Below are 16,244 nucleotides of genomic sequence, written 5' to 3'. Positions count from 1 at the left end.
TTCTAGTTAGCACACATCAAATGCCCCTAAAATGGGAGCATTGTACAGCACTGTTAAAAAAAAAATGCAGGCTGTATGCATGTTAAAATTCATAGCCCCATTCCACATACTTCTCCACTGCAGAGCGTTTCTGAGACTTGCACTTGTAGTTCAGGGCCATCTTGGACTCCATTCCCGTATAGACTGCCACACCTAGAAAATTCCCAGGAGGAGTGCAAGGAGTGAGTGCTTATATATGCATAAAATGTGCTCCACATCACCAGTGCTTACCCCCGAAGGCACATCCCTCTCCCCTAGCTATTTTCCTAGGAGGAACCCTGGGACAGGTACACTACGAACACTGCGATGACATGCTGTTGCTATGTTGCTGTTGTTACACTGCCAATAAAGCGTCAAAAATTAAGTCAAAATATAATGTAAGATATAAATAACAATATGAAACATTTTGTAGTCCTCTGAATGGAGAATCCAGTGGCAGACAGCACACTCACTTACAGACCTGGATCAAATACGCAATTGTGTTGGATTCAAATACTTGATTGATCTTGCCTGGTGCAATTGAGCCAACCAAGGGGACCAGAAAGCAGGGTTTGCACTTTTTGAGTATTTCATAATATTTTCATAATACACCAGACACGCTCAAAAAAGAAATATTTGAAACCAAAACAATTATGTATTTGACCCAGGTCAGCTTACAATTGAATTAGAATATAATGCAGGACTATTTGCATAGAACAACAAGACAGAAAATGAACACATACCATAGATTTCCTTGGTGTTCTTCAATCTTGCTCCACGCAGAAGGACATTTTCTGGTCCTAAGGGTCTAAAGAGATGCAATTGTTTATGTTTTTGAGTATTACAGTGCACAACTGCAACCATGTGGGGGTGCACTGCTCAACCTCTGCTGATAAACTAGTATGGGCTAATTTGTGTTCACTGAAAAATTTCACCAAAATGGATGGCTACCACAACTCATTACCAGTAAAACTGCAGAATAACAGGTCCTACCTTACAATCTCTTCCCCTTGCTGCATCACCATCATCCGTCCAACAAACCTGAGAGCAGAAATGGAAATTATGCGATGACGTAAACCATTAACAAAGACGAGGCGAGAGACTGCCGGTGGGCTAATCTACCAATCTAAAAATACGGCCTGCACCCATGTATCACCAGACAATGTGACAGAGCGGGACAGTGACAAAGCAGAGGGGATTAGCGAAACTGCACAATGCTGCAGAGGTCACGCTGCAAAAAAACAAGAATTAAGTCTATCTCAAGTATTTTAGTACTGATACTGAGACTTATTTCTTAACGTTTTTGTTAAATAAGACAAAAATATGTGGGGTTTTGGGGTGACGTGTGAGGTAGGGCTGGGGTTGTTGAGCGATACTTGAGAAAATTAATAAAACATTGAACCTATTATGGACTAAAGCACCCTTTAGAAAATCCAGAGAAAGGCCAAGGAATAACAATGCATTTCAACGGTCATGTGATCAAATACAACGTTGGTGTCACATCCGTCTGTTAAGGGAGATGTAACGCGCAGGTCGCATCCACCCATAAGGGGTTAAATTTTCAGGGGTTAAACTCCCGGTGTTATTTTTGTGGGGAATGTCATGTACCTGTAGAGGTCTGCCTCGGGCTCCTGGCACTCCACCACGGCACACAGAGACTCCAGCTGGGACACGTCCCGGCACACGGCCGTCTCCGGAACGGAATGGTGAGTCTGCCGAGAGGGACAAGGGATGACGCAATCTGATGTTTTCCTGCAAACCACGGGTTATTACGTAATCGTTCTGGATTCAAATACTTTTCTGTGCTCATTTGATCATGCCTGGCACAACTGAACTGACCAAGAGGACCGGAAGGTGGGGTTTGCACTTTTTTGAGAGCATTGCTGCGTCTCAAATCGAAGGCGCTTGCGCCTTGATGCCTTGTTGCCTTGCTGCCCGATGAGTCAACTGTCCTTCAAAGTCGTCTTTGAAGGAGCTTAGACAGCAGGTAATGAGACACACTTTGAAGGTAGAAAGATGTCGGAGTAAAGTGATTACAAGCAATTTAGCTGGCTAGATGATGGAAAGCTCAAGGATGCTTAAAAAATTTAAATACATTATTTCAGTGTGTTAAGTAATTAAAATGTATTAAGCTCACTGTACACTAGCATTTGTGGACGAGCTCTTTTACAGTTCTGTGCACAGTTTAGCAAGCATTCATTTCACAGAAGTAAGAGGCCTAAGGATAATAATGAAGGCCAAATGAAGGCACCTTAGAAGACATAATTGTTTTTTGCACACTTTCGAATGGGACAGCACTCAATGCCTTACTGCCTCAGAATACTGCCTAAGAAGGCAGCATTTTCTGCCTCTGAGACGCAGTGTATTTTATAGGTTCCAATTCGCTAGAATAGCTCAGGAAAGCGTAGAAAAGTATTTTAATACAAAACAATTATGTAATTGACCCAGGTCTGCTGCAACACCAATGACCAAAAAACATTATGGCCTCTCACAGATGAAGCCAATAACATATCTCGTGACAATGGCTCATGTCAAGGTCTGGGATATATTAGACGGTAAGTGAACAGTTGGTTCTCGTTGTCGTGTTGGATGCGGGAGAAATGGGCAGGCGTAAGGACCTGAGCTGGTTTGACAAGGGCCAGATACCACAGGGCACCTTCAGAGGTCGGGTCCATGCCTCAGTGGGTCAGAGCTGTTTTGGCGGCATGCATATTAGGCAGGTGGTCATAGTGTTTTGGCTCATCGGTGCATACAAACAATGCATCTCCTGCAAAGTCGGCAATTACCAGCAAAATACATATTCAAACCCTAAGGTGGCAGTAAAATTACTGCACAGTATATCATTGGGATGTACCAACCAAAATGAACACTAATGTGAATAAAATAACATTAAACTACAGAAATGAAATAAACTGTGTTGAGTACCAGCCCCATCACAAACTGTCACAGAGAAATCCCTTTGTGGAAGGCAGCAAGGAACTGAATCCCACACACTCATTACCAAAGTGACTGTACAATAGTAAAATCTCAATCTTATTTTGGCAGTCTAGCTGCACCTAGAATGCTCTTGTAATCAAAAGCCATCGTTAGTAAAACATTGACAAACTCTAAAATGACAGTGTATTGTAACAGAAACACTTGTGACCTGAAAACAAAATTCTGCATTCTTATGCAGAGATGATCACAGAGCTATTTCAGACACTGAAAGCTTCTGACACTCCACTGGTTTTGATAGCCCTCTGGAAGACGGAAGTAAAATGTTTTTTTAAGGCTAAGCCCAGAAAAGCTCCAAACCTTCAGATTGGTCTCTCCATCAAGGCTGGCAGTGGTGATGTGACAAGTCCCCTCCGGCCTGTCAGACGACAAGAGAACCAAGTCTACGGGGAATGTCTCGTCTTTGGCCACCCTCACGATATCGCCAACCTGCCAGGGACAGGCAAAATCTTCCAAATTAAAAGTGAAAAAAGCACGCCAACGCCAGAGACAGGCAAAATTAAAAGTGAAATGGAGGTAACACTTAATCAGCATGAACTACAGTATTGGAGCTGGTAACTAACTACTTAACTTCAACTGTTCAGCTTTGTCTATGTAGCCTATTTGTACATTATACAATTCATGTTAATAACATTAACTATATTAAATACATTATTTAATGCCAATTTACTGTTGGTTGGTTGATGGTTAATAATTATAAGTTCATCCAAACCTTTGCATAAATACATTTTCATGTAACTAAATACATTAAGCAATGAAAATATTTCATTCTTAACTAATGCATTTGTACATGAATTAATTCAATTAACGACATTAATTAGTGTCAATTCATATATTGTAAAGTGTGACTGAAATGGAAACTCCAAAAACACTGCTACTGATATCAGTTATGTTAATAATACCTCAGAGAAACATTGGCGTGCCTCATTTTCACTAAACCTGAAACTCAATACTGCCACAAATATAATGGCATTATCAAATGAAAATTAAATGTCAGGGTATTACCAAACTCTATAATCGACTTTTTCATTAGAAATGGCCTTTAAAATTCCTTGTAGTTCTGGGACTCATTTTTGTGTACAAGGCCACTCCAAAAATGTTACTTTTATAACATGTGGAAAACATTGCAAACTTTCGTCCAGTAAAATCTTATCCTAGTAAATCTTAAGGCTTATTCCTCATTGCAATGACAGAGAGATTGTAAGTGAAAGCCAGGGAGTTGTGGTGACATGTCAGGGGCCTCTAGGTCACTCACACGGATGTTCTTCGACCTGGTCTGCACCAAGCTCCCGCTCCGTACCACGAACACGGGGGCCCCATTCACCTCGTTGTCTGCTTTGTGCCGCAGCCAATCCTCATAGCCCTGAGGTTAGAAAAACAACCCGTGTTCTGTGTGCATTTTATCATGTAAAAGGACTACATTTCCCACATACAGTACTCTAATATTTCCAGTTATATTGAAATGTACTGTGGCAATAAATTCTTTATAATAATTACTGTTCATAATAACATTATTATTATTATTATTATTATTATCATCATTATTATTATTACTATTACAGGCAGTGTTCTGCAAAGTTCACACAGGTTAGAACAATTGGAGCAAATCTACTGATATTGTAATACACTTGATATTGTAACTCCTTCCTGGGCCTTGTTAAAATCACAGACATGAAGATAATTCATTCATATATTCTGGGCAAGTTAAAACAACAGTTTTTGCCTCGAAGCCATGTTTTGATTAGCAGTTTCAGTTAACAGCAAAACATGTGACATGTGGCCTCAGTACTAGACGTGTACTGAAAGGTTACAAACAGGACCACGGCTTCACATTAAGGAGCTCTTACCTGCTTTATGGCGGTTATAGTAATGACGAAGAATAAAGGAAGTCCACTGGTCACAGGGGAAGTAGGCGTGTCTACCATGAGCTGGAAGACATAAACGTTTGACGTGTGTCAAACTGTGTATCACATCCTTCCTGTGCAGATACCGTACCAAGACCAAATGCTTTATTTAAGACCCCTCGCACAGTAGAATTCCCGCATATCACTGCAATTTTTTAAAGACACATCCACTTTAACCAATACCTTGAACCTTATTTGCTGAAAATTCTCAGGAATTAGCAAGTACTTCAAAATTGTGCTGGCACATGAACAGTCAACCTATTTTTCAAATTACGTATCTGACCCAGGTCTGACAGACACATCGCTGAGCAGTATGAATTACATTACATTACTGGCATTTGGTAGATGCTCTTATCCAGAGCGACATACAGTTGATGAGACAAAGCAGGAGACAATCCTCCCCTGGAGCAATGCAGGGTTAAGGGCTTCGCTCAAGAGCTGTGCCTTGCGTGTCCCAGTCATGTACCTTAACCACTATGTACCTTAACCACTACGCTACAAGCCGCGCCATGAACCTAACTTCCTGCAGAGACTTCATGTGCAGCTCAATGGATAAAGTACCAGAGAGAAATAAAAGGCTGCTTCTGTGTTTTTGGAAGTAAAACTCTCTGAGAGAGAAACCGAATGCATACTGAAGGATGGCTGCATGACCGCTGTGGTCGATCACCTGACTGAAAGAACAAACTTCTGCAAGCCTGCCCAGTGCGGCAGTGACTCAGAGCAGTTTGAGGCAGTGCGCCTACCTGGACCAGAAAAATGATGAGAAAATAAAAGTTGGCTATTCTTCTGAACTGCTCGAATAAATTCTTCGGGACAAAATTCCAGATGGTGTACTGTAAGGAAGAGAGAAAGGGAGGCGGGTTTGGGGCGAGGTGCAAGACAAATTACTTTTAAATAAGAATCTACGAATAAATCTCTTCTCAGGGGCATACTGGCAGGGTATGCTAAGGATATTTTATACATGTTTCATAAGCCACTGGACTCTTAAGCTGGTTTTCAGCTCAATTATTGCTCAATTAGTCTATTGCAACCGTTAGGGAAAATAACTTTTAACTCAAAGGTTGATTCCAACGGCTTGCATCCTTGAGCAACACACGTGACACAAATTACTTTCTTAAATATCCAGATAATTGATGTGTACATTTACAAACAAACAAGCTGTATTAGTCAGTCTGGGTGGCTGCTCTATTGTATAGAGTGGACAGGCTCATCAAACTGGTTTACCTTGGATGAAATGATTTTGTTGTCTGCAAATCTCTGTGGCACATAATGGTCCTGCTGGGGAAACCTGTTGGCAATGTAAACTGTTCTTGTGTCACTCTGGTGTGGAGGGGCAAAGCCCTGGAAAACAGAAGAAAGAGGCAGCATCAGTTAAACAACTTATATTGTGCGGAAACCACAACAAATTTGTCGGCCCAAAAAAACTGCTAGTTCACAATAGAGTTCATCTTGAAAATATCATTACAAATTGACAATAATTTGGCACGTCATCAAAACAATTCAATAGAAATATAACTAAAACCAACAACAGACAAAACATAAATCCCAAAACTAAATAATACAGTGAGCACCATAATTCATTGGGTAGTGACACATTTTTTGTTCTTTGGTTCACTTTGGTTCTGTACACTAGTACTTTTTAGTGTGAAAGGATACAATGACAACGAGGCAGACTGTCAGCTTTAATTTCAGGGTATATTCATCCATAACGGATGAATGGTTTAGAAATTAAAGAACCTTTTGTACATACTCACCCCATATTGGGGCATCAAAAATATTGGACAGTTTAACGTAATGTAGAATAAAGTAATCGTTTACTTGGTCATATATCCTTTGAATGCAACACTAGATTCTGGATATCTTCCCTGGCCTACACAGCAGCCAGCTTCAGTTCCTGCTTGTTTAGGGGACCTTTTTCCTTCAGTCTTTTCTTCAGCATGTAAACTGCATATTCATTTGGATTGAGGTTCAGTGATTGACTCAGCCAGTCAAGGATTTTCAACTTTTTGGCTGTCAAAACCCCCTTAGTTGCTCTAGCAGTATGTTTTGGGTCATTGTCTTGTTGCATGATGAAGTGTCGTCCAATAAGTCTGGAGGCATTTGGTTTTAAAGTATAAAGTATTTCTGTCGACTTCAGAATTGTTCCACTTGTGTCAGCAGTCACATCGATGAAGACAAGTAAGCCCGTTCCACTGGCAGCCATACAGGCCCAAGCCATAACACCCCCTCCACCATGTTTCACAAACAAGGAGGTATGCTTGGGATCATTTTAGGTGCTTTTTAGCAAACTGTAATCTCACCTTCCTGTTCTTCAGGCTTATCAGTGGGTTGCATCTTGTAGTGCACCCTCTGTAGTCCTGCTGGTGTAGTCTTCTATACCAGCAGGTATACGACTAACACATCTACACCTGCATCCAGGAGTGTGTGTGATCTATTTGGTCATTGTCAGGGGGGTTTTCCTCACCATAGAGCATATTCTTCGGTCATCCAGTGGTCATACAGTGGTCTTCCTCGGTCTACTGGGTCTTTTGACATAATTGAGTTCACCAGGTGTTTTTTTCTTGTTAAAAGTCAACCAAACTGTTGACTTGGGCATGCTCATTATAAATTGAAATAAATAAACAGATGAGAGTGCCTGGTTAATTTTATGGTATTCATTTATGGTATGCTTTTTCTTTAAAACATGCCCAAGGCCTTCTACGGTGGACAAAACACATGGAAGCAGCATGGCCTTGCTGCTGATTGGATGCTATATCAACACCCAAAAGATACATGTGATATTTTGTTTTTCTAGGAATCACTTCACATGAACTTTGGAGGTTTACTACCACGTGAGTTATGATTAGGGTGACCAATTTGTCCCAGGAAAGCACACATTTCAGCCCCTTTTCACATGTCCGAATTATTCTAGATAAATATAGATTTTCCTGTATTTTAGTGATGGCACAGTCACTAAAAGCCTGCTCCTGGTAAAGCTCATGAGAGGCTCTGGAAAACTGGATGGATATTGTTTTTGGTACTTAACACCACACAAATATTTTCTTATAGTTATCAGGACCTAAAATAAATATTTGTAACCTACAATATGGGACTTTTCATCGGGGTTTCAAATTCTAGCTGTCATTATCGTAAGTTACCATTGCATTCTCCTCACGGTCCTCAAGGAAATCTGGTCACCCTAGTTATGATTGAAGAAAAAACTAAAAGAAACCTGCACGATGGCCAGGATTGTTATTGCAGCGAAAAAAATATTTGATAGTTATTGCTATCATTTATTGCCCAGCTCTAGATAGGCCCTGCCCCATGTGGTCTGATACCGAGTCTGGATCGGGCTAGCTCCAGCTGTGGGCTCCAGGATTGGAGGGAGTCACATAGTTGGCTCTACCATGGCCCAAGATTTGGAAGGAAGTCTATCCATTGAGCTGCACATGAAGTGTACTCTACTGGCTCCTCCCTGTGCTAAGCTAGCCAGGAAACTGCAATGTGATGAGAAACAGTTGCACCTCTGACATCAGCTGTTTGAAGGAGCACATTCTCTGCTGAATTCACAGCTGAAATTATCATGAACATGATCACGTGTGACCACAACTGGGCTTTCCAACTTCAGAGGAAACTAGTTTTTTTCTAAATACGCTATAACTATGATGACATACAATTTCGCTCATGATGGGGTTATGGTTTTAGATTTACGCTCCAAAGATTTATAGTTGGATTTACTGAATAAAATTATGGATGGTGGTTGCACACAATATTATTACAAGTACTTAATCAACTGAAGTCACAAATACTTTGTGCCTTCAGTGCAACCACTATCCATAATTAATTGATTTGAGTGTAAGCAAACATTTCTTTAACAAAGTTAAATTGCAGTGGCTCCACCACGAGTAATACAAGTAGAAAGCTCAGCAGACACATTCTTTCTCTGATGGTGCCTTACTGCATTTTGCACAGAAAGAGATCAAGCTGTACTGTGCATGCTGTACAGTATGTCATGCTGCCGCCAGATATGCAGTAGATAAGGATGGATCACTTCCAGGGTTGTTTCTCCTGAATAATTGTCCTACTGAACCCAATGGAAAAATAATTCAGGAGAAACAACCCTTGACGTGATCCATCCATATCTGCTGCATATCTGACAACAGCATGACGGTTTGAAGCTCATTTCATACCTTGGACCCTTGATGACGTAAAGCCATTTAGAAAGAAATGTGTTCTATACTGTATCAGCATAATTTACAGCTGAATCTAGTCCCACCCCCGAGTTCCCATAGAGATCCATTCGAATGCAAAGAGTTTTAGCATCGCTTGTAGGACAACCTGAAAATATTAGCCTCTGATGATGTTGATAGGTCACGGACATCAGGAAGTCATGGCATGCAAAGGATATGCAACCAAGTATAAAAACATTACTATTTAATCTATGATTATGTTCATTTGTCCAATTATTTTGGAGCCCCAAAAATGTGGGGAACTATGTATAAAACCATTCACTGGATTTACCCTCAAATTAAAGCTGAAAGTCTGCACTTTGAGCTCATATTAATTATTTACTTCTAACTCCAATATCCTGTGGAAGACAGCTAAAATAACAATTACTTTGTCAATGTCCAAATATGTATGGACCTGTCTGTCAATAACGCAAAGAAGTATTCACGAGTAACGCAATTAGATGTTTCTAAATATGCTATGAAGAACAGTAAACTGTTGAAAACTAAATCAATATTTGTTGTGACCACCCTTCACCTTTAAAACTGCATCAATTCTCCTTGGTACACTGTCCTGCAGTTCTATAAGAAAATCGGCTGGCCGGTTGTCCAAAACATATTGGAAAACTTGCCAGTTCTTCCTCGGCTTGCTCTCCACGTGATCCCAGACAGCTTGATCAAGTTTGTATCTGAAAAGTGGTCTATTACTTGATATGGTATTTCATTCACCAATTTCTGTGTAACATTATTATTATTAATTTTATTTATTTTTTTACTTTGGAAATCTCCAATTTGCTCCTTTACTTACACACGACAGCAAAGACCAAATTTATATAGAATGAATCTATGGCGCACTGCTGTATGTCTGTTTTCAGCTGCCGCTTCCTGACCCTCCTTCAGATGAATCTTCTCTGCCCCCCACTTCTCTCTTTTCTGGACCCCGGCTGCAGAGAAATCTGCTTCATTCGAGTTTGAACACGTTGTTGATATCCGACAGTTCAGAACACCTGCAGCAGCATCCTAGACACCCCCCTCGCCTGTGATGCATGCAGTCGATGGAATCCGCATGAATGCAAATACAACCACACCCCAGGATACTGCAGTGCTGTGCAAACAGAGACCCAGCACCCAACTACCACCAAGGGCACTGTTCCATTGTATTTGGAAACAAAAATTTTACATTTTTTTTGTCAGGAACCAAATCAGAGATATTCTTAATATTACCATTATCATTCTCCATTTTTTGTGAAGGTTCCCCGTAATGCATTTGAAAACAAAATGAAGTTTCACCTGTGAAAACAACAGACTGGTGTTTCACTGGGTTTAATTTTTATAGAGTTTACATGGCCCATTTTGAATCGTACACTTATTGCATAACATCAAAATAAGTAATTACAAACAACCTTACTCCATGGAGGCTTCACACAAGTGGTCTACTCGTTCCACAGACGAGTCAACTCTGTAATGTTTATCCCAAGCGTGTTCTCTTGAAGGTCATTGTGTACAGGAGCTTTCTTGGACAGAACAGTGTCAACGGTTTGATTTAAACAAACAGTGTAAGGAAAGTGTGGCGACAGCCTTGCAAAAACACTACTGGTATACTGGTAGTGTAAGACAGTACTTTTTGAATGTCCCAAATTACCATACATTTGGGACAGTCTCAGAATGATCAAATTCAAATATTTGTTCTTTATTTTGTTGCATTAATACATTATATTTTTTATATACATCATAATAAGACAGGCTGTATCATGCATGACATTTTTATCATCTTAACAAACAACAGGTCCAAATGCAATGTCCCTGCACTTATTGCACCCTGTCTCCTGCCTACTTCCGGGGTGACCTTCACCATGCCCACTGCAATGAGGTCACATTATGAATGCCATGTCATCATGATAACTTATATGTTTATATGTAAGGCCTTTGTGGTGAAAATGCTGAATGAGTTATTAGTTATGGAAAAAAACTCAAAATACTTAAGGTGTCCCAAATTCCCTGATGTCCTAAATTACCTAACCGACAGCTTGAAAATCGTAATATTTTTGGTCCTCAGACTACTGTTGAGTTAGCCTATACCAGTGTATACAATGCCTTTATCTTGGAAATATAACTTATAATTACAGATCATGCTATACACTGAATAGTAAATTAATAAGACTGAGAACACTCAAATGTATTCAATGTTAATTTACAGTTTTTACATGTACCCATGCTGTAGCCTACTTACTAATTCTAGGAGATGCCCTGAATAGAAGCTCACTCATTGATCTGAGAACTTGCAGTTAAACCTACATGCTCAGATATATTAGGATAGAGGGCCACTTTTCTTATTTGAGATGTTTTTTGTTTTTTTTAGATGGCTGTATTTTTTCTCCAGTATAATGGTGAACCTGTATGACTCACGCTGCATAAAATCATATTGGGGGAAGCCTGTAGCGTAGTGGATAAGGTACATGACTGGGACACGCAAGGTCAGTGGTTCGATCCCTGGTGTAGCTACAGTAAGATCCACACAGCCATTGGGCCCTTGAGCAAGGCCCTTAACCCTGCATTGCTCCAGGGGAGGATGATGGTCTGCTTAGTCTAATCAACTGTACGTCGCTCTGGATAAGAGTGTCTGCCAAAAGCCATTAATGTAATGTAATGGAAATTTGTATTTCATTAAAACTACATAACTGAGATATATAGCCAACCAAAACTATGCATCAAAATATTTTCTCGATGTTAGAAAAGGGTGTTGAATTTGCCTATTCTTGTGTTAATATTATAAACAGAGCCTCGAACACTAAAATATGAAGATTTTCAAGCTGTCTGTTAAGACAGAAAGATTATTTGCAGCAAAATGAACTTTACACCAAGAGACAGCCCTACTATAGCTTTATATAATATATAACTTATCCCACGTTGCCATCCAGGCACCTCAAGTTCTGTCTATTTGTTGCTGGTGCCAACTTCAGCGAAGGTCAGTTTTACAACTGTACCTTCTACAAGTCAATAAATCCCGTTATTTGTATGTCCCATGTATACAATTGTTCACTCTATGCACTTCCTAAAATACTTAAAACCCCCAATTAGCATAATAAATATGCTAAACATAACAGCATATTTTAGCATTGGGCATGCATGGCTTCTATGGGTGGAGATGTACACCCCCACCAATTTTGGTGATGATACCTTTATTAGAACAGGATTTACAGGGTGCTGAAAATGCTCTAAAATGAAAAATGCGAGTGTATTTTTTGCTATTATTTCTGCGTTTTTAAAGAGGCATAACAAATAAAATAATACAAATTAAAGGAGAAAGCACGGCAATCTTTCATAACTCAAATAAAACAATGTGTATGCCCGTTTAGAGTTAAATCTGAGAACATAAGGTGAGAGCCATTGGTTCACTTGGTGTGGAATGACTCAAGAGGCAAAAATCAATGGAATGAGGTCAAATGTATAATCCAGAATGACAGGCCTGCCATGCTTTAGTGGGTGCAATACTTTGGGCTGGTATAAATTAACACCATGAAATAAGTTGCCTATTATATTGTCCTAATTTTGAGGGTCTGTTTCCAATGTTTGCAATACTGTTTGATTACATAGCACTATATAGGAAATGGCAGTTTAATTTTTAGAAGGAACACAGATATGGTAATTGCAGCTCAGACAATCTAGCTTGTATAATTTGCACTGTGTTATAATTGTCCCTATTGGACTCATATATCCTCAGAGTTTAATTGACTACATTTGATATTTTACTCCCTTTTCACTTTCAGTAGGCCTCGTAGTTATCATGACAAAAGTTTAAAGGAGGCCTCATAGTAAAAGGACAGCTCTGACAGTGAAAAATACAGACGTGTCAATATGGTCGTACTGTACGTCCAAGAGTTCAAGTGAACGTTGTCGGCTGTCGTGTAGCTAGCTACTTGAATCGTAACCGTTTTTGATTGGTTCGTTTGAGACAAATCTTCCACCTCACTTACTCTAAAAGCAGAGCAGTTATTTCTCATACGAAAGTAACATTGCTATAACTGTAAGGCGTCTTTCTGTTTGTTGACTAGCTTAGAAGCTGGTTACCCAGCCTAGCTAGACGGCAAACGTTAATAATAATTAAAAAATAAAAATATCAAACAAATACACTGAAATATTCAGCACAATTGACAGGCAACGTTAACGTAACTAATAACTCGTTATTAGTTTCGTGTCACTGCCATACAGTTCTATGTTCAGCTAGACTTCGCAAACTGAATGAAGTAGCTAACTATTAGCTAGTCTGATTTGCCACTTCACAAGCTGTAGTGTAGAGGTTCTACCTAGACGATAACTTAACAGTTATATTAGATAAACTAAATGACGTTACTCCAACGTTGGCAGTTTCACAAAAACACGCTGTTAAGCAGAAGTGTTTTGAGGAGAACCTAGTGAACATTAAAGCCTTAATCGTACGTTAACTAGCGATTAGGTTAGCTCTAAGCGTAACTGCTAGTACTAGTTAGTGGATATACGTTAACTAACGTTACAGCTTTGCTGTTAACTTACTGTTTAACTTTCCCTATTCCCAGCACACTAGACTAAGTGGTCAGCGGAGTCAGCTAACTTAACTAGCTAGCCAAACATTAACTTGCGCGAACTAAGTTTTTTTCTTTTACTTCGAAGTCGGTTACCCAGTTGGCAACACTAATGACACTAACGACTGCTTACCAGCTGTTGCCGTATCCAGCGTAGCATCCCGGCGATATCGCTCCGCAACTCCAAAAATATAAAGCTAAACTTTCGTAATTCATACAGCTGGCTAAAATTTTACTCCGTCAAGAGGCTGTTCTCATACGCGTTAAAGAAACCATTTTCTCTTCTCATATCCCTTCTTCGCAGTTGCGTGGGAATCCCCCTTCGGCTTTTTACTCGGTAGATGGAATGTACTGTCGGTCGCGTTTTCTCGCCTTCCCTTCTGCTTGCGCCACAGCTCCCCTCGTAGCCGTTCCACCGCAGGCTGACAACATGCAGGAAATGACGCCATTGTCTTGCTCTGACAGCTACTGGGCTATCTGGCCGAGCAGGCAGGATGTCACATTTTTAATGATGGATCACCAGGATTGGAAGAATGTGGTAGAATATACAGTACCCTCCATAACGTGCACAAAGACCCATTTATGTCTTGATTTGCCTTTGATTTGCCTCTGATTTGCCTCAATTTTAGATTTGGAAGTGCACATTCTCAGATTTTATTAAAGGGGATTTTTAAAAATACATTTTGGTTTAACCATTTAGAAATTACAGTGTTGTTAAAGTTTATACAAAGTCCTCGCATTTCAGGGCACCATAACGTTTGGGACACATGGATTCACAGGTTTTTGTAATTGCTCAGGTACTATTATTGCTGTTTATCAATATGAGAACCAAAGTTGTGCCAATGCAAATCAAAGAAGCCATTATGACTGAGAAACAAGAATAAAACGGTTAGAGACATCAACCAAACCTTTAGCTTACCAACTATTTGGAAGAAATAGACAACTGGAGAGCTTACAATTCACAAAGGGGCTGGCAGGCCAAGGAAGACCTCCACAGCTAATGACAGAAGAATTATCGCCATAATAAAGAAAAATCCCCACCTGTCCAACAGATCAGAAACACTCTTAGGTTACAGTTAGCCAAGAAGGACTTAAAAGAGCACAGTTCTGGAAAAGGTCTGGTGGACAGATGAGATGAAGATGGACTTATATCAGGGTGGTGGCAAGAGCAAAATATGGATGAGAATATAAGAACTGCCCAAGATTTGAAAGCATACCACCTTATCTGTGAAACATGGTGGTGGAGGTGTTATGGCCTGGGCATGTATGGCTGCAGAAGGTGCTGGCTTACTTATCTTGATTGATGATATAACTGCAGATGGTAGAACCAAAATGAATTCTGTAGCGTATAGACATGTTCTATCTGCACAAGTTCAACGAATGCCAAATGACAAATGAGTTTTTCAAAGCCAGAAAATGGTCAATTCTTCAGTGGCCAAGTCAATTACCTGATCTGAACACAAATGAGCAGACCTGGCAGAGAATAACCAGAGAAGACACCCTGCGACTGATGATATTCATGAATTGCAGACTTCAAGTAGTCATTGCATGCAAAAGGTATGCAACAAAATACTAAACTTTACTAGTTTAATTTACATATCATTGCTGTGTCAAAAACATTGTGGTGCCCTGAAATGGGGTGTCTATATACACTCACCGAGCACTTTATTAGGAACTTTATTACACCTACTTATTCATGTGATTATCTAATCAGCCAATTGCGTGGCAGCATTGCAATGCATACGGGTCAGGAGCTTCTGTTAATGTTCACAACCATCAACCATGAGAATGGGAAAAAAATGTGATCTAAGTGACCGTGGAATGATTGTTGGTGGCAGACAGGGTGGTTTGAATATCTCAGAAACTGAAATCTCCTGGGATTTTCATACACACTAGTCTCTACAGTTTGCAAAGAATTGTGCAAAAAATGTTTAAAATCCAGTGTGCAGCAGTTCTGCAGACAGAGCTGACAGGAAGGTGACAGTAACGCAAATAACCACACATTGCAACAGTTGTATACAGATGAGATTTTTTATTTATTACAAATCTCAGACTATGGACTACAGATAAATAAATGATGATTCTTTGTCCCAAACATTATGGAGGGCACCGTATGTGCAATTTTGAGAACTTGTTCAACTAGACATAACATAACAAGCAGCAGCTAAATTTCCTAAGGTGTAATTACATAAGCAGCTTAACTTTCAAGCAAAGTGCAAGTGATAACACATCAAAACCCATGTCAAGAAATACTAGAATGCGCATGAGAATTAAGTTACAATGATCCTCATCAAAATATGAAAGTTTTCTGGTCCAAAATGTTCTTTAATTACTTTAAATATTTTTTGAAATGCTAACAGATCAGGGGTTTATTTATGCTTGGTCTATCAGGACATTTAATATATGTGGAGGAACTATGGCAACGGTCTATCATTTCAGGGTAAACAATGGAAGCTCTGGAATGTAATTCACTGAGCTTCTAACACTTTCCATTATGACATTGAACATACATTGTGCGATGAGCAATTGTAGCATTTACTCCAACAATGAAAACATCTAACTGA

General features: G+C 39.7%; 1 protein-coding gene across 3 annotated transcripts in view; it reads right to left on the bottom strand.

Annotated features, from left to right (window-relative positions):
* LOC133128338 (phospholipid-transporting ATPase IF-like) overlaps positions 1-14,063 on the bottom strand; it is a 43,425-nt gene extending 29,362 nt beyond the window's left edge. For all 3 annotated transcript variants that reach the window (XM_061241749.1, XM_061241752.1, XM_061241753.1), the window contains exons 1-10: positions 13,814-14,063; positions 6,141-6,257; positions 5,660-5,749; positions 4,860-4,940; positions 4,268-4,375; positions 3,313-3,441; positions 1,627-1,730; positions 1,012-1,059; positions 762-826; positions 111-192 (exon numbers count right to left, since the gene is read on the bottom strand). In XM_061241749.1, coding sequence (XP_061097733.1) covers positions 111-192; positions 762-826; positions 1,012-1,059; positions 1,627-1,730; positions 3,313-3,441; positions 4,268-4,375; positions 4,860-4,940; positions 5,660-5,749; positions 6,141-6,257; positions 13,814-13,840 — 851 coding nt within the window. In that variant the 5' untranslated portion in view covers positions 13,841-14,063. The remainder of the gene's footprint in view (positions 1-110; positions 193-761; positions 827-1,011; positions 1,060-1,626; positions 1,731-3,312; positions 3,442-4,267; positions 4,376-4,859; positions 4,941-5,659; positions 5,750-6,140; positions 6,258-13,813) is intronic.
* Between the last annotated feature and the right edge of the window lie 2,181 nt (positions 14,064-16,244).

Source organism: Conger conger, chromosome 5 (assembly GCF_963514075.1).
Source record: "Conger conger chromosome 5, fConCon1.1, whole genome shotgun sequence".
NCBI classification, from domain to species: Eukaryota; Metazoa; Chordata; class Actinopteri; order Anguilliformes; family Congridae; genus Conger; species Conger conger.
The sequence above is the reverse complement of the archived record's forward strand: the minus strand, read 5'-3'. Positions and strand labels throughout refer to the sequence as shown.